Raw genomic sequence first — 24,352 nt, forward strand, 5'->3', positions numbered from 1 at the left:
GGCCCTATTCCTTTTGTTATTTAATCATTGGAAATTAGAAGAGTTTGAAAGTTCCACGCAGACAGATCAGTCATGTAGTCTGGGGCGCCTTCTGGATGTTCCATATGAGAAGCAGGGCCCCAAACACTTGGGCCACCTTCTGCACCTCCTCAGGTGCCTTAGTGGGAGCTGTATCAGATGTGGAACAGCCAGGACTGGAACTGCGCCTGCCCCATGTGGTCTGTGTTATGGCAGCTTGGTGGTTTGCTGGGTTTCTTTTGTTTTCTTGGAGCAACTTGGAGGCAGTCAGGCTTTGCTGCTTGCTTACTGCCTGGCCCTCACTCTCTGCATTGGTTGGAGGGATGTGGAGGGACCACAGTGTCTTCCTGTCCTGATATTTCATGGAGAAAGAGACTGTGCAAGTTCTTCTGAGCTCTGGCATTATCAGGGGAGTCCTGGCCTGGGAATATTTTAGTCTGATTATGCTTGCTTCAGGCAGGCAGACATGTGCTGCTATTTTGTCTTTATTCCCTAAATGTTTGTATCAGTGACAAGCATGGAGCACAGAGGCCCCCCAGAGACGGGCAGTTCTTCCCTCCAGGACCTTCGAGGGGAGCTCTCTCCAGAGCTCCTGGTAGGACACCTCCATGTCGGTGTCTCATTTGTCTCCAGTTGGCAATGTCAAGGCTCGCCCCATTAGCATCTCTGCCATGAGCCTCAGTCCCGAGCCCCTCGTTTGTAGCCAGCATTTCAGTGTGCCTGCCCCTGTGGTTTAGTTCTGGTAGAAATGGTTGCAAGTAGACCAAATGGGAGTGACAGGGCCTGTATACCTCACCTGACAACATTCTTAAGCTTTAAAGTGGCTGTCATTACTGACTTTCTGGAATTTTCTAGAAAGATTAATATTTTTTGTTAAATTAAGTGTTTTCTTCATTCTTTTAATAGGAGGCAAGGATTTGTAGCCCAATATGGGAGAAGAAAACTGTGTGTGTGTGTGTAGAGAAAGATTGATTTGTGTATGCTTATCTGAAAGGCAGAGTTACAGAGGGAAGGAGAGCCATGTAGTGGTTTACTCCTCAAATGGCTGCAACAGCTGGAAACCGGGAGCTAGAAATTTTCTGGATCTTCCCAGGGGTGCAGAAATTCAAGGACCTGGGTCATCTGAAGCGGTGTTCATATGGGTGCTGGTGCTGCTTGCAGAGGCTTACTATAATGTATTTTAAATAAGACAATCATTCTGGTTGTAAAAAATGTGGAAGAGAGCATTATTTATTAGGTTCCTTAGCTACTTCTCTCTCTAGGGAGAGCTGTTCTCTAGGTGAAGTGAAACTTGCAGTTATTTATGTCCTGCTTAAGTACCTGGGAAGCTTCCAGAATTGCATGTTCCCTGAGCGGCAGAGGATATAAACAGCTTCTATGTAGCTTTAATGTTTCTGTACAGAAATGTGTTTATCACTGCAACACTGACATAGAGTTTAGATATAGTATTTAGTTTTCTGTGGGCTCCTAAGGAAGTTCTTTTTTAACCTAGAGCTGCTCAGGGATGCAGTCAGATTGGCAAATCCACTCTGCGCTGTATACCTCCCCACACAGAAAGAAGAGCGTGCAGGAGAGAGGACACCTTCAGCTTACAGCTTCCCTGTGGCGCTGCAGTGTGGCCCTGTCCAGTGGTCAGATACCTGCCACGTGTCCCTACCTGTGAGATCCACATCCAGTCAGCTCCTCGGAAGCACTGGGTGTGAACAGCGCAAGCCCTGCAGGCGGCACGGCCAGGGAAGGGTGGGGTGTCTACAAATAGGGCAAGGCACTTGGCCTTACAGAAAAAGGACTGCGATCCCTGACCCTTGCTGGGAGCGGCAGAGGGGCGAGACGCTGCCAGTCCAAATGACAGCCAGCTTCTCTGAGCGAAACTGCACTGCAACACATAAATACTCCTGTGCCACTACCAGGAAAGCTTGGCCCTGTTGCCAGGCATCTCAGCGCTGTGGCTGTGGGCAAGCAGGGAAGGTTAGCACACTCCGCTGTACTTCATGAGGGTATTGGAACTTGCAGGAAAAATCCAGAGAAAGAACCAAAGCCAGTTGATTCAGGGTATGTTGCATTTTGAGTCTGGTCTTCCTTCAAATAGAGCTGTAAAAAGAAGTTAGCTCTCCTATGTGAGCCTTACTCACATTTGCACTTGACTATCAAAAATCCATTAAAAGCAAATCTTGTAAAAAAAAATTGTGTAACTGCTAGTCATTTTGCTGTATGTTAGGGTCTGAGTTTTAAGACAAGACAGGGCCTGGTGTGATAGCATAGCAGCAAAAGTCCTCACCTTCAATGCGCCGGGATCCCAAGTGGGCACCGGCTCTAATCCCGGCAGCTCCACTTCCCATCCAGCTCCTTGTTTGTGGCCTGGGAAAGCAGTTGAGGACGGCCCAGAGCATTGGGACCCTGCACCTGTGTGGGAGACCCGGAAGGAAACTCCTGGCTCCTGGCTTTTGATTGTCGCAGCACCAGCCGTTGTGGTCCCTTTGGGGAGTGAACCATCGGACAGAAGATCTTCCTCTCTGTTTCTCCTTGTCTCTGTACATCTGTCTTTCCAATAAGAATAAATACATCTTAAAAAAAAAAAAAGACAAGACAGTATTAATTGTTTTGGACAAGTGCCATGGTAGAATTAAGCTCAGGCATCTTTGGGGGCTCGCAGGTAGCTGGATAGAATGACTGAGGAATGTGGGCTATGGAGTATGACTGTTGGACTTCATACCCTTAGTCAAGTTTTAACTTCTTTGAGCCTTGGTTTGGTCTTCTGTAAGGCAAGGTTAATAATGGCTTTAGTTCTTTGGAAGACAATTAAATGAATTAATATACAAAGGTATTGCAAAAAGTTCATGATAAGTGGATTTTAATAAGGTAAATATTTAGAGGTCCAGAGGGTGATGTTTGTATCGTTTGGATGTATGTTTGAGTGTGCCAGGGCTGGTGGTTTGGGGAGAATGGGAAGAGGAGAAAGGGGTAGTGATTCATTCAGGTGGAGGGAAGTGGGGGAGGAGAATGGATGTTGGGGCAGCATTATGAGGAAAACGAACTTTTAAAAATTAACAGAAAAATGGGCCCGGCGGCGTGGCCTAGCGGCTAAAGTCCTCACCTTGAACGCCCCGGGATCCCATATGGGCACCGGTTCTAATCCCGGCAGCTCCACTTCCCGTCCAGCTCCCTGCTTGTGGCCTGGGAAAGCAGTCAAGGACGGCCCAAAGCTTCGGGACCCTGCACCCGTGTGGGAGACCCGGAGGAGGTTCCTGGTTCCCGGCATCGGATCAGCACAGCACTGGACGTTGCAGCCACTTGGGGAGTGAACCATCAGACGGAAGATCTTCCTCTCTGTCTCTCCTCCTCTCTGTATATCTGGCTTGGTAATAAACTGAATAAATCTTTAAAAAAAAAAAAAATTAACAGAAAAAATGTTTTTAAAAGCTATGCATGCATTTCAAGACTTGTTGATACTAACATAAAATAAACTTTAATTCCATTTTTCCCCAATGAATTTCTTGAAGTATCAACAGGTGCTTCAAGGTACTGAGCAAATATAGCACAGTCTTGCCCTGGGAAGAGGGAACAGACAGTTCCTGCATGTGACCCATGGATCTGAGAATTTGGGTATTGAGTAGGCTGATGTAGTAGCAGTTGTATTTTGTGTGCCAGGTTCTCTGTAAGTAGTGAGTAGGGCGCAAACTGGAGAACGTCCGACTGTCGCTGTGTTCTGACTGGGCTGGAGTGTGAGATAATACAATGTCTGCTCACAGAACTAGTTTAGGATGGCAGGAGATGCCCAGGCAGTGTCTGTATGGCAAAGTGAGTCTGAAGTCTACATCTAGGATGAGCATATTTGAACTAGCCAAGTTTATTCTGGTTTCTGAAAAATTTCACCTGAAAACATCAGCTTCTTTATTTCTCTGGCTTACTTGACTGCTTATTGGATTTTATATTTCTATAAATAACTTTGATAATGCAGCTACACTACTAAGAAGAGATTATCCTACCATTAGGTGGGTTTTTTTTTTTAAAAAGATTTATGTATTTTTTTATTGCAAAGTCAGATATACAGAGATGGGGAGAGACAGAGAGGAAGATCTTCTGTCCGATGATTCACTCCCCAAGTGACTGCAATGGCCGGTGCGCGCCAATCCAAAGCCAGGAACCTGGAATCTCTTCCGGGTCTTCCATGCGGGTGCAGGGTCCCAAATCCTTGGGCCGTCCTTGACTGCTTTCCCAGGCCACAAGCAGGGAGCTGGATGGGAAGTGGAGCTGCTGGGATTAGAACCAGCGCCCATGTGGGATCCCAGGGCGTTCAAGCCGAGGACTTTAGCTGCTAGGCCACGCCGCCGGACCCCATTAGGTGGTTTTATCTAACACAATTCTATTTCCGGTTTATTTTTCTAAGACTAGAAATTTGGTTTTATATTTCCAAACCTTAGATGTAAATTGCAGCTGTATATGTACTTATGTATGCTGCCAGCAAGAATCTTAAACCCAATAAATTCTGCAAGGCCAGTGTTGCCTTCATATGCAAGGCATTGAAAGGAACATTAAAAAAATAACACTATGGGTCAATATGTCTGATGAACATTGCTGTAAGTACCTTCAGTTAAAAATGTGACAGCTTACCCGGAAACAGCACAGTGAGCCATGGCGGGAGGCCGTGTGGCACGGTGGCTGCTGCACTCGGTGCAGGCCGTGGACGTGATCTCGGCCTCTAGTTTCTGAGCCTTCGAGATTCTGCACCTGCACCTGGACCTGCGCTCTGAGTTCGGGCCCCCCGGGTCCCGGGCCCCTGGAACTGTGTGCTCAGCGGCACGGCCACCTACCAGCTGTGCTGCCTGCTGCCCGAGTGCGCATCGGAGCTGCGCTCCACTTGCACCCATGCCTCAAGGTGATGGTGGCGGTGCTGCAGCGGGAGTGGCCAGGTTTGGAGGAGGAGCCGCCTGCTGAGCCTGTGTCCTTCCACACTCAGCCCTTCTCGCACTATGGCCAGGCCTTATGTGTTGTCTTCCTGCAGTGCTGCCGGAAGGTGAGCAACTGTGGCTCGCCTTCTGCGTTGGGGAAGGGCCCGGGGTGTGCTGGCTGACTCCCCAACAGACAGTGGGAAAGAAGAAGCCATTTGTCTACACCTAGGGCCAGGCTGTGCTCAACTGGTCCTTCTTCCCGTGTTTTGACATACCTGCAGTCAAGTACAAATATTCAGCTCTCGTGGAGGTCCTGGATGGCTTCACAGCTGTGATGATTGCTGACACCTGGGAGAAGAGAGGCCCCAAGCGAGTTCTTCTTCCAGATGAACCACCTCATCCCCTCCTACCTGATTGCCTTGGCCATTGGAGATCTGGATTCGACTGAAGTTGGACCCAGGAGCCGGGTATGGGCCGAGCCCTGCCTCCTAGAAGCTGCCAAGAAGGAATATGATGGCATAGTAGAAGACTTTTTGGCAACGGGAGAGAAGCTCTTTGGACCCTACTTGTGGGGAAGGTACGACTTGCTCTTCATGCCATCATCCTTTCCATTCGAAGGGATGGAGAACCTGTGTCTGACCTTCGTCACCCCCTGCCAACTGGCAGGGGACGGCTCCCTGGCCCATGTTATCATCCACGAGATCTCAGCTGATTTAGGAACCTGGTCACCAGTGCCAACTGGAGTGAGTTCTGGCTCAACGAAGGCTTCACCATGTATGCCCAGAGGATTTCCACCACTTGTACGGGGCTGATGACTCCTGCTTGGAAGCTGTCACAGGTTGAGCTCTGCTGCGGCAGCATATGGACCTCACGGGAGAAGAGAGCCCACTGAATAGGCTCCGAGTGAAGATTGAGCCAGGTGTGGACCCAGATGATACCTACAACGAGACGCCCTATGAAAAAGGTTTCTGCTTTGTCTCATATCTGGCCTACCTGGTGGGTGATCAGGATCGGTTTGACCAGTTTCTCAAGGCCTACGTGGATGAGTTCAAGTTCCAAAGCATCTTAGCTGATGACTTCCTGGAGTTCTACTTGGAGTATTTCCCTGAGCTGAAGGAGAAGAGAGTGGACTGCATGCCAGGATTTGAGTTTGATCGCTGGCTGAACACGCCTGGCTGGTCCCCCTCCCTCCCAGACCTCTGTCCAGGGGAATCTCTCCTGAAGCCTGCTGAGGAGCTGGCCCTGCTGTGTTTCTATGACATAATGAAGTAAATGACTAAAATACTGTCTTTTGTGTGTAGTTTGTTTCATGCTGTGATAGCTTCCTTTAAGGACCAATTTGAGCCAGATAAGAAGTAAGAGTTAATGTTTCTATTATCTTCTTGTGGCTGGTTGTGTGCTGTCCATCTCTTATTTAAAAGTGTTAAAGTTTACTCAGGAGGTGAGAAACACAGACATGTAGGCGAAAGGGTCAGGGAGAGAAGCTGCTGCCTTTGTCCTTGCTGTTGGTCCTTAAGTCTCTTAGAAGCAAGGGACCAAGAGCTACAATGTGTTTGCAGGGACTGGTGGGTTCAGTGGCTCACCTGGAATGTGCCCTGAGGCACCAATCTCTGAAGGGTGCAGTCAAATCAGCTCTGAGGTGGCCTTGGGCACCATCATCCTGCTGTTGGGCTGGTTTGCCTCCAGGCGTGCACTCTGGTGAGGACCTTGGATTGGAGTTCAGGGTTCCTTGGCTTGTTCTGTCATCTTTTGGGGTGGTCCTGGTTTGTGCCGATGTGATGTACAAGTGAGCACACCAAGAGGGAGGGGGCGATTTAAACATTTGGTTAAAGTCTTCCTGTTAGGATTGGTGTTAGACAGAAGGTGTGTGTGAATTCCTTGGGAGTATCACAGTTGGAAACAGCTGATGCCACCCAACAGTGCTGGCAAAGGCTTCACTGCCTTTAAGCCACACGTTAAAGTTGAAGTATGTGTTGACCAAGTGTGTGCAAGCATGCCAGGCATAAAGGTAGCTGTGAAAGTTCACCGGGTGTTTGCCTAATGTTTAAAAGTTCTGCTTTGTGGTAGGAGAAGAAGTAGGAATGGGGCAAGACTACCAAACACAACTTGTGAGGAAGTGAAGATGATATTTTGCAGTAACAGAGATGTCAAAGTAGAGTCAAAATAGAGAAGTGGCATGATGAATTTCCTGAAGTTTGGTTTGGTTTTGGTTTGAATTGAGTGAATGAACACTTGGCATTCTGAGTGAACCATGGGAATAGGAAACATGTAATCATTTGTGAAAATGGTACTCTTGAGGAAAAAAAGGAATTGTTGGGACTGGTGCCTGGCTGGACAAGCTAATCCTGCCTCTTGTGATGCCAGCTTCCTCTATGAGTTTGTGTCTCAGTGCTCTACTTCCCATCCAGTTCTCTGCTTGTGGCCTGGAAAAGCAGCAGAGGATGGCCCAAAGCCTTGGACCCTGCACCCACGTGGGAGACCCGAAAAAGGCTCCTGGTACAGGGCTTCGGATTGGCTTAGCTCTGACTCTTGTGGCCACTTGGAGTGAACCAGTGGCTGGAAGATCTTTTCTCTGTATCTGCTTCTCTGTGTAAATCTGTGATTATAATAGAAATAAGTAATTTTGTTTTTAAAGAAAGGAATTGTAAGAATTTCAGCAAAAACAGGGCTAGTTGCTGTAGAGGAAGAGAAGGCACTCCAAGGACTCAAGCAGATGCAGCCCTGGTGTCTAAGTTGGTGGGTTTGTGAGATGAGGCGTTGAGAGAATTTCCAACATTCCCACACCTCCTAGTACAGGCCTGACAGTGGAGGAGTGCAGAGGAGGGCGCATTTGCAGGGACTGGGGACTTCATGTTGGAGAGGGTGTTTTCAGACTTCCAGATAGGCCAACAGAGTTATGTGTTGAAGCACTTTACTGACACAGAGGGTGTGACTTGATGTGAACCAAGGAGCAGAGAATCTGTGACAGGAAATGATGTGGTATGAACAGCTTGCAGAAATCATGCAGGTTAGAGGAAAACCTGTGGCGCTGGTGATCCATGAACCAGGGAGTGGCTAGGTTTCTGAGGAGATGATGAGCCGAGACCAGTGGGCTTATAGAAGAGATATACTGGTTGAATATACACATTGGCTTAGCAGTTGGGAGTGTTGTTGGAAGGGGGGGGGGGAAGCTGAAGTGTATGTAGGGAAAACTCACAGTATCTTGAATAAGACTGCAGAAGAGAGTACTAGGTTGGTTTGTATGGTTGTTGGGGAGTAGGTGATGGGCTGCATGCAGTGGGTGTGTGTTGTCTCTGTTGGATTGTGAACAAAGGTACATTGTTTGTGTTTTGGGAGCAGAGATCTAAAAATGAGCAGTGGGCTGTCCTTTCTTTCTCTGTGAATGGTGCTTTCTTCATAAGTAAATTGAGACGTAAGACTAATCCTGAAGCAAGAGCCAAAGTGTCATTTTCTGGGTGAGTAGGAGAGGAAATCTGTAAACAGTCTTCTTCAGTGTACAGGGCTCTATGCTGTGTGTTTTTCTGTGTGTTCCTTCATTTGGGTTTTTAGTTCTACAGCAATTGAGAATGTATTTTTTTTATAATAACCATTTTGTAGGTTAAGAATTGATTGGGTGACCTCCGTTGTAGCACATACAGCATCACATGCATACAGTGGTTGCCAGCATCCTATGTGGTCCTTTATGAGTGCCAGTTTGAGTCCAAATTTTTTTTAAATATATTTTTATTTTGAATTCTGAATTGTATAGGCTGGGATTCCCCCCCAAACCCCCACCCCTGACAGATTTTCCCCATTTTACTACAATAGTGTAGTCCTTCATAAGGAATCATAATTCTGTTAGTCTCTTATCTAAGTGTACCCCGATATTGTTGATACAGACAGTGTCAGGCAGTCCAGCATCCCATTGTCTACACATGTCCATCAGTTTCATTGGGAATCTATCTTTTGTCTGAAAGCTGGGATGCCTGTTCCCTTATTCCTCCACATCTGTATATGATAGACCCCAGTACTCCATCAGTATACATTTCCATAATTGAGAAGTCATGAAAACAGGTCAACAACTGGTATGAGTTAGAACAGCCACAACAACATCAACAACAAATTATGGCACTGAGTAACCAACACATGAGTGACAGAAAGGAAACACAAAAGTCTCAGGAAAAATGATGCCACCATGTAATCCATGAGTCAGTGATTAATTCGACAAGAGAAAAGGAAAACTGAAATAAAAAGCATCAAAACACAAGGCATACAGCCAAAAAACCAACCAACCAACCAAAAAACAGTATGGAAAAACCCTATAACAAAATGGGCAAAGAAAATGAACAGACATTTTTCAAAAGAAAGATTCACATGTCTAACAGACATATGAAAAGATGCTCAGGCTCCCTAGCCATCAGAGAGATACAAATGAAAACCATGTTGAGGTACCACCTAACTCCAGTGAGACTGGCCTTTGATCAGAACTCGGCTAACAACAGCTGCTGGCGTGGATGTGGATGTGGGTGGGGAGAAAGGCATCCTCCTTCACTGCTGGTGGGAGTGTAAGCTAGTACAACCACTGTGGAAATCAGTATGGAGAGTGTTTGGAGAATTGCAAATAAACCTGCCATATGACACAGCTATCCTGCTCCTAGGAATATATCCAATAGAAGTGAAATCTGCGTATGAGAAGAGTATCTGTAATACTTTATTTGCAGCAGCACAATCGACAGTAGCAAAGATGTGTGAACAATCCAGATGTGTGTTCAAAGAAGAGTGGTTAAAGAAACTGTGGTACATCTACTCCATGGACTGTTATTCAGCTATTGAGAAGAATGAAATTATACCATTTACAACCAGGTGGTCCGAACTTGCATCCAGTTTTGATCCACTTCTCTGCCAGTGTTCCTTGGAAAACAGTAGAAGATGACCCCAGTACTTGGCCTCCTGCACTCATGTGAGGGACCCAGTGGTGTTCTAGGCTTTGGCCTAGCCCACTTCTAGCTGTTGTGAACATCTGGGATGTGTACTCTCTCTCTCTTTCTCTCTCTTTCTCTCTCTGGGTGTATGTATCTCTTTGTTGAACTGTATTTCAAATAGAATAAATGTTTTATAAAAACAGGGGTTTGGAGAAATTGCATAGCCCATGTGAAAGCACATACTTAGAAGTGTTGGATACAGTTTATTTTTAAAAAGCCATGTTTGTTTATTTTGAAATCAGTTGAGAGAGAGAGAGATGGCGAGAAAGAGAGAAAGCTTCCATCCCTGGTTCATGTCCTGGATGGTTGTAACAGCTAGACTTGCTACATTGGAGAGGAAATAGAATGGTGGAAAGTTGCTGTTTAATGAAAATGGTTTAACTTTTGCAAGTTGAAAAAGATTCCATTGGATAGTGAGGATGGCTACACAGTAGTGTGAATATACTTTTGCCACTCATTGTGCAGTTGAAAACTAATTAAAATGGAAATTTTAATATGTGTATTTTGTTTTGTTAGTATTTTATTTTGATGAATAGTGCTACTTCCTTTAAAGAAAATGAACATGATCTTGGGCACACACAGGTTTCTGAATGCCCATGTCAGAGAGGCATATTCTACAAATAGGCGAAGTGCTTTTGCAGACAAGTGTTTTGAAATTTTTTTGTTTCTGTTGTTACTTTATCCATTAATGCAGAGTACAGGGATGTTACAGTTATTTATCTTTTGTTCTTTAAAGATTTATTTATTTTTTTATTGAAAAGATCTTCTGTCTGCTGGTTCACTCCCCAGATGGCCACAGCAACCAGAGCTGAGCCGATCCAAAGCCAGGAGCCAGGAGGTTCGTCTGAGTCTCCCACAAAGATGCAGGGATTCGGGGCTTTTTGGGTTGTCCTCTGCTGCTTTCCCAGGCCACCAGCAGGAAGCTGGATGGGAAGTGGAGCAATCCTGATATGAACCTGAGGTGACAGTTTAGCCAGTGAGCTGTCTTGCCAGACCCATGGTGTCATTTTTACTAACTCAGTGTCTGATGAATTGAAGCCACAATGGGTTAATAGGGCTACATGGTTTCTCTTCTGTTGTGATTGCCTCCTGAAGTTTTGTTTACCATTTCCAGAAGGTTTTTTCTTGCAGTCTCAGGGGACAGCTAGACACCTAGGAAGACTGAGAGAAATTTAGGGTCCATGTTGATGATACCAAATATTTTGAACCGGACTCTGTATATACCATGTTCTAGCTACAGAGAAAGCAGCTGCAGGTGGAGAGGAGGTTCTGTTTTATGTATCCTCCATGCCTTAAAGCTGTCTCAGTGTGCTTCCTGGTTTTATTCTGAGAACTTGTGAGATTTTCTTTTTGTCTGAATAAGGAAATGAACTTGACTGGACAATAAGATGCTGGACTCTATGTTTGGTATACGCTTGCAATGGGGGAATCTCAACTGAACTTGAGCTGTGGTTATGCAACAAGGTGGAGGAATCCACCATGGTGGGAGGGTTTGGGGAGGGGTGGGGAGAACCCAAGTATCTATGTAACTGTGTCACATAATACAATGTAATTAATGAAGTTAAATAATAAATAATTAAAAAAAAATTTTTGAAACCAAGTTTGGACTCTGACTCGGGAAGCCTAGTTGTTTTAGCTTGCTGTTCTCTGGAATTAATTTTAGGGTTGGGGCTGTTCCCAAAGTCTTGAAGGGGATGTGGGAGCCAGAGTTGGTGTGACACAGTATGGCTTCTCTACCTAGCTCCTGAAACTGGTTTCTCCTAGCCCTTGGCTTGATTCTAAAGCCTCCTTCAGTTCTGGTCTTATCTACAATCCGTGTTTAGCTCTTTAGTTCTCAAACTAAATATGAATTCTTGACTCTTCAGTGTTACTTTCTGAAGCAAGCTTTGTTTGGGACTGTACCGGTTAAAGATGCCGATCAGAATTTTTAGTTATTCCTTTTTGAATTTTATGTGACTGTGTCTATGATTTATTGTCATATTGCTTGAAGTTGTCTTGGATCATGTTGGAAGTCAGTCCTATGGCTTAAACTTCTGTCCAATCTTAATTGTATCAGTAACCTCTGAAAGTAGTGGAAGGCCTTTCACCTTAAAACAAATATGGACATGTGTTTCAGCTACTGTAGTGCCTATAGAGCCTATAACCTATAGAGGATGCCTGGGTTTTGACTTCTGAATGCAGCACCATAAACCGCTTGGCCGTCCTGACTCACTTTAACTTCTGACTTTACTTGCTTTAAATGCGTTACTCAATTCCCTGCCCTCACTTCACTCATTTAATGTATTCGTCAGCACGCACTTTGTGTAGTAGCTGTGTTTTGGTGAGCAAGGCAAAGGTTACATTAAAAAATGCAGACATGTAAATGTAACATGTCAATTTGTGAAGGTAGAAGGTTGGAATGTGTAAGAGGTGGTTTTGTGTGTAGTGCGGTCAGGGAAAGAAGATCTCTGTGAGGAGAGAGGTTGAGAATGAGTTAGTAACTGGAAGAGAGGACGGCAGGGGCAGTGTCCTGGTGGGGTCATGGGAGATGTGGCCTGGGAATGGGCGAGACAGTGTTTATAGAGCTAACACTGCGTTATAGGTGCCTTGTAGGCTGTGCTTGAGAGTTGGGGTAATTGGATTATGTCTTTGTATAATGCATCTACATTGATTTAGTAATGAAGGTGTATCCATTGGGTCAGGAATTGTGATGCAGGGGGTTCAGGGCTTTTATATTCTACTTTTTATTTTTATTTTAATTTTACATGCAGAAAGTCATTGTTATGCAAGGTTTGAGGAATTATCTTCCAGCTTTTAGTTCATTCCCCAAATGGCTACAATGGCCATGGCTGGGCTAGGCCAAAGCCAGGAGTTAGGAACTCCATCCTGGTCTTCCACTTTCTGGCAGAGGCCTGGATATTAGCAGGAAGCTGGACTGAAAGCAGAACAACCAGAAGTACATGTCCCCCGCCACCAAGCTGCCACATGGGATGGCTGCAGCTTACCTATTGTGGCTTGGCTAACACTCCCTGGAGGCAGCAGTGACGGCCTCAGTATTGAGTCCATCCACCAACCTGGCCAATCTGTGTGTAGCTCCAGCTTTGGACTTAGGCTCTGCTTCTCCCTGGTGGTTGTGTGCATTTGGGAGCGAGCCAGAAGATGGACAATCTAAATATTCCTCACTTTCTCTAGCACTTCTTGTTTCAAATAGATCAATCTTTCAAAAAAACCTCACATCTCTTTTTTTAAATAAATGAGTAAATAAAATGCATGTCTAAATCAGTGAAATTGGCAGTTTTTGTACTTACAAAATTTGTTCATTTTTGCTTTACAGGATGGGACAAAATTCACTTGTATTGGAGCTCTATATTCTGAGCTTCTGGCTGTCAGCAGTAAAGGAGAACTTTATCAGTGGAAGTGGAATGAGTCTGAGCCTTACAGAAATGCCCAGGTAGTTCTCCTGTCAGTCTTGCATTGAGTAGCTTCTACATATCTGCTTACAAATTAGTAACCATTTTTTCTTATGCTTTTAAAGAATCCTTCATTACATCATCCACGAGCAACATTTTTGGGGTTAACCAATGAAAAGATAGTCCTCCTGTCTGCAAACAGCATAAGAGCAACTGTAGCTACTGAGAATAACAAGGTAGGAAACTTTCTGCATTGATAGCATTTCGTGCTTTCATTCTTGATTTCCTTTCTCCTCTTGCCCCTTTTTAGATCTTTTCATTTTCTCTCTTTCCTCTTGACTAGATGCATAAATACAAAGTTATCTCAAGTCTTAGTAGACAAATTCAGTATACAATTTTTTGTTTGTTTATCTTTCCACTGTAATTCAATGCTAAAAGTTAAAACCATTAAAAAGGTGCTAAAAGGGGATGGCATTGTGGCTTGGTTGTTTTGAGGTTCCTCCAGTGGTGCTGCCATTCCATATGAGCGCCGGTTGGAGTCCTGGCTGCTCCACATCTGACCCAGCTCCTTGCTAATGTGCCTGGGAAAGCAGTGGAGGATGGCACAAATCCAAGCTCCTCGTGTCAGACTGACAAAGCTCTGGCTTTTGTGGCCATCTAAGGAGTGAACAAGCGGGTAGAAAATATCTCTGTTTCTCCTTCTCTCTAAATCTGCCTTTCAAATGACAATAAATGTTTGAAGTGCTGAGAAAGGAAGAGATGCTAAGCAGCTTTAAAGATGGAGAGAATGAGGTTATCACTTCAGGTTTAAAATCACAGCAGTTGGTGCTGGGTGTTAATCTCAAGGAGGAATTCTGATCAGAGAATGCTGATGTGTGCGTAGAGAGATGCTTTGAGTGGCGGAATATGAATATGAGAGGATCATTTCTAAGACTGTTTAGAGAGGGACATTTCATTTTGGGCAAAGTGACCTCAAACCTTGAAGACAAATTTCTGAAATCAATTTCAAAATTGTTGGAGTAAATATCTTTTGTGTAATGCTTTAAACATGGCGTTAGACATTCATTTCTGATCCTTCTGTTTTATTTGTATGAAGATAATATTGTAGTTGATTAAGAATGTTTTCTGAATTCCTTTATAATAGCCTTTAGCTTAGAGAAATGTAAAAATTCTAGTCTGTTGAGTATGTGTCTTACCCTAGTTTTGACAATAGTAATGTTTAAAAAATTAGTTACCTACCTATAATGCCCTTAATATTTTTATGTTTAGGTTGCTACATGGGTGGATGAAACTCTAAGTTCTGTGGCTTCTAAGCTGGAACACACAGCACAGAGCTACTCTGAGCTCCAGGGAGAACGAATAGTGTCTTTGCATTGCTGTGCTCTGTATACCTGCGCCCAGCTGGAGAACAGCCTGTACTGGTGGTGAGTGTTTTTGCACCAAGGAGGAGGGGTTCTTTTCGGGGCAGGGAGGTGGGTGGTAGAATGTCAACACACGAGGCCAGTCTTGACATGCTGCTTTACACAGAGAAGGAAGTTGCATTTCAGAGCCAAGTCAATTTTTAAAAAATCTTACAGGAAAATTGATAAAAGGAATATGTACATAGTGATGACACTAGGGTTTATAAAAGTAGAATTTAAAAAAAATTCCTGGAATCCTACAACTCCAAAGATTTTTAGTGTTTTATTCTATATAAACATATTTTACTTTTCATTAATGGAATAGGTTTCTTATATGACTAATTTTGCCTTTATTTTTAGAATGTATCTCATTTTAAGGAGTAAATGTCAGTTTCTGGCAGAGAATCCTATTAAAACATGATTTGGAAGAATAAGCATGTGATGCATTTCCTATAAAATGCAGTCTTAATGGTTGAATAAAACTGTCCAGTTATTAAATCTGTTTTGGGTATGTGCACATGTTAATATTCTGTGGCAAACATATTAGACAAAAATACTAGACATGCATAAATAATATAAATAAATAAATAGCATTCCAGATTTATTTAATGGTACTTACTGGACATTTTTGTTTTTTCTTTTTAGGGGTGTAGTCCCTTTTAGTCAAAGGAAGAAAATGTTGGAGAAAGCAAGAGCAAAAAATAAAAAGCCTAAATCCAGTGCTGGTATTTCCTCAATGCCAAACATCACTGTTGGTACCCAGGTTAGTGACTAGAATTCACTTCCTTGGCTGGGCATTGTGTCAGTGGTCTAACTCCCTGTTTGTGATGCCTGCATCCAAGCATATCAGAGTCCTGCTGGGTCTGCTGGCCAGCTTCCTGCTAGTGCACTTGGAAGTCAGTAGCCCGCTTGGGCCGTCTTCTGCTGCTTTCCCAGGTGCATTAGCAAAGGAGCTGGATCAAAAGTGGAGCAGCTGGGACCCTGGCGCCCATGTGGGATGTAGGCACTCTCACAGTGGCTTTATGTGGTATGATGCTGTCCCATTTGATTTTCTTTTTGTAAGAAGGCATTAATAAGTACCTTTTATTCTTTATTATACAACATTTGTTTTTTTCAGCTAAAGCTTTATTGAAGCTTTTTCAGGTTATAGCACAGTGTTTTTGGAATATTGCTAGAGGCATTTTTTTTTTTCCATTTGCAACTAAGGGCAAATCTTTTCAAAGGATCCTACTCTTTAGAGCTGTTTATGCTACGCCGCTAAACTCCCATTAGTAATGCATACTGATTCTTGGGTAGGACTGCAACTTAAAAAAAATTACATAAGAATTAGATAGTACAGAGAATCAGAGTGCTTCAATCCTCTGATTCATTCCCCTAATAGCCACAATGGCCAGGGCTGGACCAGGCAGAGTCAGGAGCTTTCTCTAATCTGCTACATGGGTGGCAGAGAAACCAAAACACTTGGCTGTCTTCAGCTACTCTCTGAGGTTGGTAGCATGGAGTTGGAGTTGAAGTAGAGCAGCCAGGTCTTGAACTGGCTTCCATATGGAAAGTTGACATCCACAGAACTACTACTGTTAAGCCACATGCTAGCTCCGTTCCACTTAAATGTATTGCTCATCTACTTGGTGTTTCTCATAAGCCGTAAAAACCCTGTGATGGTCATATATATCACTAGTCAAATGTAATGTAATAGGGCCCGGCAGCGTGGCCTAGCGGCTAAAGTCCTCGCCTTGAACGCGCCGGGATCCCATATGGGCGCCGGTTCTAATCTCGGCAGCTCCACTTCCCATCTAGCTCCCTGCTTGTGGCCTTGGAAAGCAGTCGAGGATGGCCCAAAGCCTTGGGACCGTGCACCCGCATGGGAGACCTGGAAGAGGTTCCAGGTTCCTGGCTTCGGATCGGCGCAGCACCTGCCCGTTGCAGCTCACTTGGGGAGTGAAACATCGAATGGAAGATCTTCCTCTCTGTCTCTCCTCCTCTCTGTATATCTGCCTTTCCAATAAAAATGAATAAATCTTTAAAAAAAAATGTAATGTAATAATTTGTTAATGAGGAAAATGCCTTTAAGTTGGGTTATTGGTGAAATTAGGAGATCCATGGAAGTTATGGTCCTGTTTCAGATGAGGCAGTACTTGGTATGTCTTTTTTTTTTTTTTTTTTTTAAGATTTATTTATTTTATTTTTATTGGAAAGTCAGATATACAGAGAGAGGGAGAGACAGAGAGGAAGAAGTTCCCTCCACTGATTCACTCCCCAAGTGGTCGTGACGGCCAAAGCTGAGCCAGTCTGAAGCCAGGAACCAAAAGCTTCCTCTGAGTCTCCCACAAGGCTTTAGGCCGTCCTCGACTGCTTTTCCAGGCCACAAGCAGGGAGCTGGATGGGAAGCAGGGCTGCCAGGATTAGAACCGGCATGCATGTTGGATCCCGGCACATGCAAGGTGAGGATTTTAGCCACTAGGCTACCGCACCTGATCTGGTAGTTGCCATCTGAGAGGCCGTTGATTTTTTTTTTTTCCAAAGGATGATCGCAGGTTACTTCTGTGAGAGAATTCCCAACACTGGTGTCTACTTACTCATTTTTTTTTTTTTTTAATTTATAAGGGAAAATATAGTATGAAGAGAGTTTCTGGTTAACAAAAAATACATCTTCCAGGAGAAGTAATCATTGATAGTAATGAAGTTACAGATTCTTTTGAATAACATGATTGACTAAAACAATGGTTTAAAGTTACAGGAAACTTGGTGTTACTGAAGCTAGTAATGAATTTTTAGCACATATGATGACAATTTTGACAGCTCTTTAATAAGTCAGTATGTATTTAGCCTTTCGGCTTTTATAAGAGTGTACATGCTAGGAAGCAGTATTTGTATTGCCCTGGCACGCATTTGAAACAATGTTGTTTTGTCTAAAACAACTTCATCTTTGTGGTGATTTTGTTTTTTTTCTCAGGTATGCTTAAGAAATAATCCTCTTTATCATGCTGGAGCAGTTGCATTTTCAATTAGTGCTGGAATTCCTAAAGTTGGTGTGTTAATGGAGTCAGTTTGGAATATGAATGATAGCTGTAGATTTCAACTTAGATCTCCTGAGAGCTTGAAAAGCATGGAAAAAGCTAGCAAAACTACAGAAACTAAGTAAGTACTGTGTCCTAACCTTTTTTAAAATTATTTCCTTATTGGATGTACATGTGAATGGGATTAGTAAAGAAAAACTTAAAATTAAATATATATCGATATACAAATAGAGAATAATCTTTTTCTATTTTAAGCTTGCTTAATATTTATATGGAGGGGCTTTGAAATATCTGAAAAAGTGAAATAAATGGCAGTTTATGATCCACCTTTTGTTAGAGTCGTAATGCTGTTCACAGTAGCAGAAATACTCATTCAGCAGAAATATTGACTATGTGTTAGATACGTATACACACAGTGGAATTTTACTCAGCTATATGAGAAAAAATAAATCTTGTTATTTGTAACAGAGTGATTAGAACTGCTTGAAACCATGTTGAATTCAGTAAGCCAGATACAGTGAAATAAATGCATATTCTCCATTACATATTGGAGCTAAATTGAATGAAAACATGGAAACCTTCCGAACCCAGAATGTTGTTGGTTAGAGACTGGAAGGGATAGGAGAGAGAGAGGGAATTTGGATTTTAAAAATGTGGGAGGGTTGAGTGTTATGGTGTAGTGGATTATAGCCACATACCATTTCCTGCTTCCTGCAGCAGAAAATGGCCCAAGGGCTTGGGTGCCTGCTATCCATGCAGGAGACCTAGGCAGAGTGCCTGGCTGCTGGCAAAGCAGTCGAGGACAGCCCAAAGCCTTGGGACCCTGCACCCACGTGGGAGACCCAGATGAAGCTTTTGGTTCCTGGCTTCAGATTGGCTTAGTTTTGGCTGTTGCGGCTGCTTATGGAGTGAATCATTGGAGTTCTTCTGTCTCTCCCTCTCTCTGTATATCTGACTCTCCGATAAAAATAAAATAAATCTTGAGACAAAAAAGTTTATGGAAGCTGGGTATAGTTCATTAACCTTTGTGATAAATATACTAATATGAAATGTAATAAGGGAAATGGAGTGGATGGTATGTTGGAACTCTATTACCTCGCAATTTTTGCTTTGTAAATTTAAAGTTAAAAAGTAATTAGTAAGTTTTTATTTTATTTATTTAAAAGGCAGAATTACATAGAGAAAGGTATTTCATCTGCTGGTTCACTCCCCAAAGGGCTACAGTGTCCAGTGCTAGGCAGGACAGAAGCCAGTAGCTTCTTCTGGGTCTCCCATGCGGGTGCAGTGTGCCAAGGCTTTGGGCCGTCCTCACCTGCTTTCCCAGGCCACAAGCAGGGAGCTGGATGGAAGTGGAACAGCTGGAGCTGTTGGACATGGCACCCATATGGGATATTGACATTATTTATTTTATTTTTATTAGAAAGAGATATACAGATAGAAGGAAAGGAGACAGAGAGAGAAAGATTTTCTGTTAGTTCACTCCCCAATTGGCTGCAACAACTGAAGCTTAGCCAATCCAAATCTAGGAGCCAGGAGCTTCTTCCAGGTCTCCCATGTGGGTGCAGGGTCCCAAGGCTTTGGGCTGTCCTCAACTGCTTTCCCAGGCCATGAGAAGGGACTTGGAAGGGAAGTGGAGCTGCCGGGACACCTACTGGCACCGATATGGGATTCTGGTGCATGCAGGCTATCACTTTGGGCCAAAAAGCATGGTTTACTAAAGATTTATTTCTTTTCTAAGCAGAGTACAAGAATGGCAGGAAGGGAGGGGATGGAGAGGGAGGGTGAGATCAGTCTTCCAGCCATTGTTTGCTCCCCAGATGGCTGCAGCAGCTAAGACTGGATCAGGCTGAAGCTGGGGTCCTGGGACTTTCTCAGACTTTCCATGGGAGTGGCAACAGCCCAAGCATCCTTCTTCCACTGCTTTCCCAGGCACATTAGTAGGTAGCTGGGTCAGAAGTGGGGTAGCTAGGACGTGAACTGGTATTCTCATGGTGGGTGCTAGTGTTGCAAGTGGTGGCTTAACTTACTGTACTGCTGTGCTGACACCCGTGAGTTTATCAATGCTGTTACTGTATTAATTTATAAATTCTTTTTTTTGCCTGTGTGATTACAGTTCCTTCTTTGAACTGAGGAATTAATAAGTAGTTGAATTTTTTTTTCTTTTAGTTTAATTTCATTTCTGTGTCAGTATTCTAGTGTGAAATATGTTCAGGTGGCTTATGATAAAGTTATATTGCAAAATCCTATGTGACTTTTGTTGTTCCTAGGTGATGGTTAACTTATTGTCCTGTTATGTATGATATATTTTACTTTGTTAAAATGTTGTTTGAAAGCATTAATCTTATACTATTTTCAGTATCTTGAGTCTTAGATACATGCCTTTTAGCTAAAATTTTTAATATTTCTTCTTTATGACAATAAAGTGGTTTTTGAAAATACGCTCTATTTGCCAAGCATCTTTTACGTGATTTTCCTAATTGTAAGGATAACCTTAATTTTTGTCTCAGGCCTGAAAGTAAGCAGGAGCCCGTGAAAACGGAAATGGGTCCTCCCCCCTCCCCAGCTTCCACGTGCAGTGATGCATCCTCCATTGCCAGCAGCGCCTCAATGCCATATAGTAAGTTTTATGTCCAGTACCCAGTGCCTGGAGTAGCAGCCTAGAGAGCTGTGTTCAGTTTCTTTCATACTGAATGCAGTTCTTGCCATTAAAAACAGAACACACACACACACACACACACACACACACACAGCCTATTTATTAAATAGTTTTTCTTTTTCAGTTTTACTTAAATTGGAAAATAGTTTGTACATTGTTGAGTGTAATACTAAAATTCATTACAGTTGTGGAAGGAAATTATGTGCCTCTAGCTCGAGTGCTTGCCTCTTTTTGTTTAGACTCTGTAAATTGACTATGGTGTGCTCGCAACTTTGCTCAGGTTTCTAGGATTCAGAAGCCTAGACTTGCTAGTGCACCATGGATCCAAAGATTTAAAAAACTACTCAAAATGAATTTGTTTTATAGTGTAGTTTATTGATTTATTTGAAAGAGTTAATGTAGTAAGAGGGTGAGACACATCTTCCATCTTCTGGTTCATTCTGAGGTTGGCTGTAGTAGCCAGCGCTAGGTCAGGCTGAAGACAGGAGCTTCTTCTGTGTCTCCCACATGAGTGGTAGGGGCCCAAGCACTTAGGTCACCTTTGGCTGCTCTCCCAGGCAATTGGAAGGAACTGGATCAGAATAGTAATGGCTGGAATTCAGACCAGCATCCATGTGACATGGGAGGAAGTGAAAATTTACAAGTTTTTTGGCTTCATGGTAGTTAGGAGAGGAGAGAACATCTTTGTCTTCTCTTTAGACTTTGGTTTGGTCACCCAAAGTGAGTCCAAAGAGAATCAATCTATCCATCTGTCTATCTATCTATCTATCTATATTTTAACAGTGGTGTTAGTACAGGGAGACTTTAATGGTTGCAGTTTCTTTACTTGAGTTTATTTGAGGTAAAAAAAAAAAAAGTCATAAAACTGCAGTCCCGAAAGCCATTGTACATGAATTTTTTTTTTTTGTTCATGAATATTTTATCTAGAAACCTCAGCTATGTGTCCCTTTAAAAATGAGCAACTTTTATGCGTAGAAGAACTTTATAAAGTCTTTCCCATTTTTTTTTTGGTACTTACCATTTTGTTGTTGTCTAAGAACGTCGCCGGTCGACCCCTGCCCCGAAAGAAGAGGAAAAGGTGAACGAAGAGCAGTGGTCTCTTCGGGAGGTCGTCTTTGTGGAAGACGTTAAGAATGTCCCTGTTGGCAAGGTTTGTTGCAAACATCTTAGAGTTTATTGCTAGCAGGAGTAGGATGGTGCCAGTTCTACCAGCCTTTAAGGTCAGTGAGTGCTGTGCAGGCAGTCTGCCTGGGTTGTTGACATGTATCCAGGGCAGGGGTTAGTTAACTTAGTCCCCTGCCTGAATCAACTGCAGCTCTGCCCTCTCCATCACTGTCCCTGCCCGGTCAAGAGATGATGTTTCACACTGAACTTTTATGGCTTTTTGTTTTCATAAGAGAAAAGGCGTGTCAATTTGGAATAATATTAGATTTATTGAAAAGTTGCATAGAGGTACATACATAACTTTAATATTCAAGGATGCTATTTAAAAATACGTGATTTTTTGATGTTTAAGAATTTAGCATTCACCCTTAACACTGAAAGAATGTAGCACTCTGGTTACATAAATCTGTTTTTTTTTTTTCCTTCTTTCTTCCTCCTAAAAAAGGTTTTGTCTGCTCAGAATCCCAAGTATGTAGAGGCCGTGAGCTGAAATGCCCTTGGTTTCAGCTTTAATTTGCATGGTGCAGTGTGGAGCTGTACTAGAGTCTGCAGAGTAAAGGCTTTTCCCCTGATTGCCCATTAGTTTCTAAACTTTTTTAAAGCTTTATTTCTTTTTATTGCAAAGTCAGATATATAGAGAGGAGGAGATGGAAAGGAAGATCTTCCATCCCGTGATTCACTCCTCAAGTGGCTGCAATGGCCAGAAATGAGCTGGTCTGAAGCCAGGAGTTCTTCTTGGTCTCCCAGTGGATGCAGGGTCTAAAGGCTTTGGGCTGTGCTTGACTACTTTCCCAGGCCTCAGGTAGGGAGCTGGATGGAATGTGGGATCCTGTAGGCCATGATGCCGGCCCCAGTTTCTAGAATTAAAGCAAAGAGCTGGTGATCCATTAAAGCCTTTCTTATTAAGTGTGATTTCACTGGCTCCAAATTAGATGTGTTAAAATAATAGCTCGGTGAAGTTTAGTGCCCCAGCTTTTAGGGCTTGTGTTTGTCCCTTGAAGCCTTGCTGGCCCTGTCCTGTGTTGAGCAGTGCCTCCTAGCCATGTATGTGGCTGTTTACATTTACTAAAGTGAAATAGCTTCAAAAAGTTAGGTCCTCAGTCACCTTAACTTAATTTCAGCTACTCAGTAGTCACCGAGAGGTGCTTCATTGAACGTTACCATTGTCACCCAGATAGATGTTTTTGGCTTCTGTTCACCTTTTCCAGTGGGTTGTAGGGCATTCACAGGTTGTAAAGTCTGGCTGTTCAGGTCAGCTTTTCTGGAGAAAATGAGCCCTGGATATAGACATCAACAGTAAAACTTCTGTGAGTTTTACTTGGTGAATTTTATAACTTTGTTGTCATTGAACAAGCACTCTCGTATAAGGAATTAAATCCTTCTGATGTTGATTCCATGTAAGCTTTTATTACTGTTTACTGGATTTCTTTGTGTTTCCAGGTGTTAAAAGTGGATGGTGCCTATGTTGCTGTCAAGTTTCCAGGAACATCTAGTAATGCAAGCTGTCCAAGCTCTGGTCCAGATGCCGACCCTTCGTCTCTTCTGCAGGACTGCAGGCTACTTAGAATTGATGAGCTGCAGGTATGGCGAGGAGCCATGGAGCAGGAGAACATGGGGCTGACTCCTTAAGTTGTCTTCCCAGGAATTTAAGAGGAAATTTCTTTTTGTATCTTTCAGGTTGTGAAAACTGGTGGAACTCCAAAAGTTCCAGACTGTTTCCAAAGGACTCCTAAAAAACTCTGTATACCTGAAAAAACAGAAATATTAGCAGTGAATGTTGATTCCAAAGGTGAAGATTTGATTCTTTTTTACTCTACCCTGCTAATACTTAGGCGATACATGGGATTATGCTTAAACATCTTGGACTCTTGATAGTTTTTGTTCCCCCGCCTGTCCCATTTTGGAAGAAAATGTTTGAATTAATTTACACATCTGGAAAGAGATGTGTGATGAGTTACTCAGTACTTGTTTGAGATACAGATGTGTAGCAATATCTGTTTCCGTGTCTACTGCTTCTCCAGGTGTGCATGCTGTTCTGAAGACCGGAAATTGGGTCCGGTACTGTATCTTTGATCTCGCTACGGGAAAAGCGGAACAGGAAAATAATTTTCCTACAAGCAGCATTGCCTTTCTTGGTCAGAATGAAAGGAATGTAGCCATTTTTACTGCTGGACAGGTAAATCTCATTTTTGCTTTTGAAAGTTGTTGGAGCAACACTCACTTTTGTGAAGGTCGGGTTTTTTTTTTTTTTTTTTTTTCTAGTTTGTTTCTTAGCAAACTATTAAAGAACTTGGGTTATTTAATGTTTCTTACAGAGAGTTTCTTATTTGATCAGTATTACTACTAACATCTGCTAAGGAAATTAGTAAACTGTTGTAAAAGTCAGGAGGTTTTGATATGTAGCCGTATCAAAGCATATTGTTTTTATTTTCCCTTTATTATATATAGGAATCTCCTATTATTCTTCGAGATGGAAATGGTACTATTTATCCAATGGCTAAAGATTGCATGGGAGGAATAAGAGATCCTGACTGGCTTGACCTTCCCCCTATTAGTAGTCTTGGAATGGGTGTGCATTCTTTAGTAAATCTTCCTGCCAATTCAACAATCAAAAAGAAAGCTGCTATTATCATCATGGCTGTGGAGGTAATCTGACTTTTGAAAATACTTAAAAATTTGGTTCAAAAGACATTGCTAAAGTCTAAGGATACAACATTCATTGTCTAACAATCGTCTGGGATTACAGAAATGGATCAGTGGTTATAACATAATTCTGTTTGCAAAAGGCAAGCACAAAGCTATGAGAGGCTGCAGGGGAGGGGTCTGACTCACTGCTTCTTGAGGCAATAGTGAAATGT

The 24,352-nt window shown here is 43.0% G+C and overlaps 1 protein-coding gene and 1 pseudogene across 6 annotated transcripts in view; both read left to right on the forward strand.

The window, feature by feature from the left end:
• UBR5 (ubiquitin protein ligase E3 component n-recognin 5) overlaps positions 1–24,352 on the forward strand; it is a 137,387-nt gene that overhangs the window by 62,304 nt on the left and 50,731 nt on the right. For all 6 annotated transcript variants that reach the window (XM_058668563.1, XM_058668566.1, XM_058668565.1 and 3 more), the window contains 11 exons: positions 13,182–13,298; positions 13,383–13,493; positions 14,527–14,681; positions 15,303–15,420; positions 17,611–17,795; positions 20,182–20,291; positions 21,368–21,480; positions 22,935–23,075; positions 23,172–23,283; positions 23,516–23,670; positions 23,943–24,140. In XM_058668563.1, the coding sequence (XP_058524546.1) occupies positions 13,182–13,298; positions 13,383–13,493; positions 14,527–14,681; positions 15,303–15,420; positions 17,611–17,795; positions 20,182–20,291; positions 21,368–21,480; positions 22,935–23,075; positions 23,172–23,283; positions 23,516–23,670; positions 23,943–24,140 (1,515 nt within the window). The remainder of the gene's footprint in view (positions 1–13,181; positions 13,299–13,382; positions 13,494–14,526; positions 14,682–15,302; positions 15,421–17,610; positions 17,796–20,181; positions 20,292–21,367; positions 21,481–22,934; positions 23,076–23,171; positions 23,284–23,515; positions 23,671–23,942; positions 24,141–24,352) is intronic.
• Positions 4,651–6,179, forward strand: LOC105941568 (aminopeptidase B-like; annotated as a pseudogene).

Source organism: Ochotona princeps, chromosome 9 (assembly GCF_030435755.1).
Source record: "Ochotona princeps isolate mOchPri1 chromosome 9, mOchPri1.hap1, whole genome shotgun sequence".
Lineage (NCBI taxonomy): Eukaryota > Metazoa > Chordata > Mammalia > Lagomorpha > Ochotonidae > Ochotona > Ochotona princeps.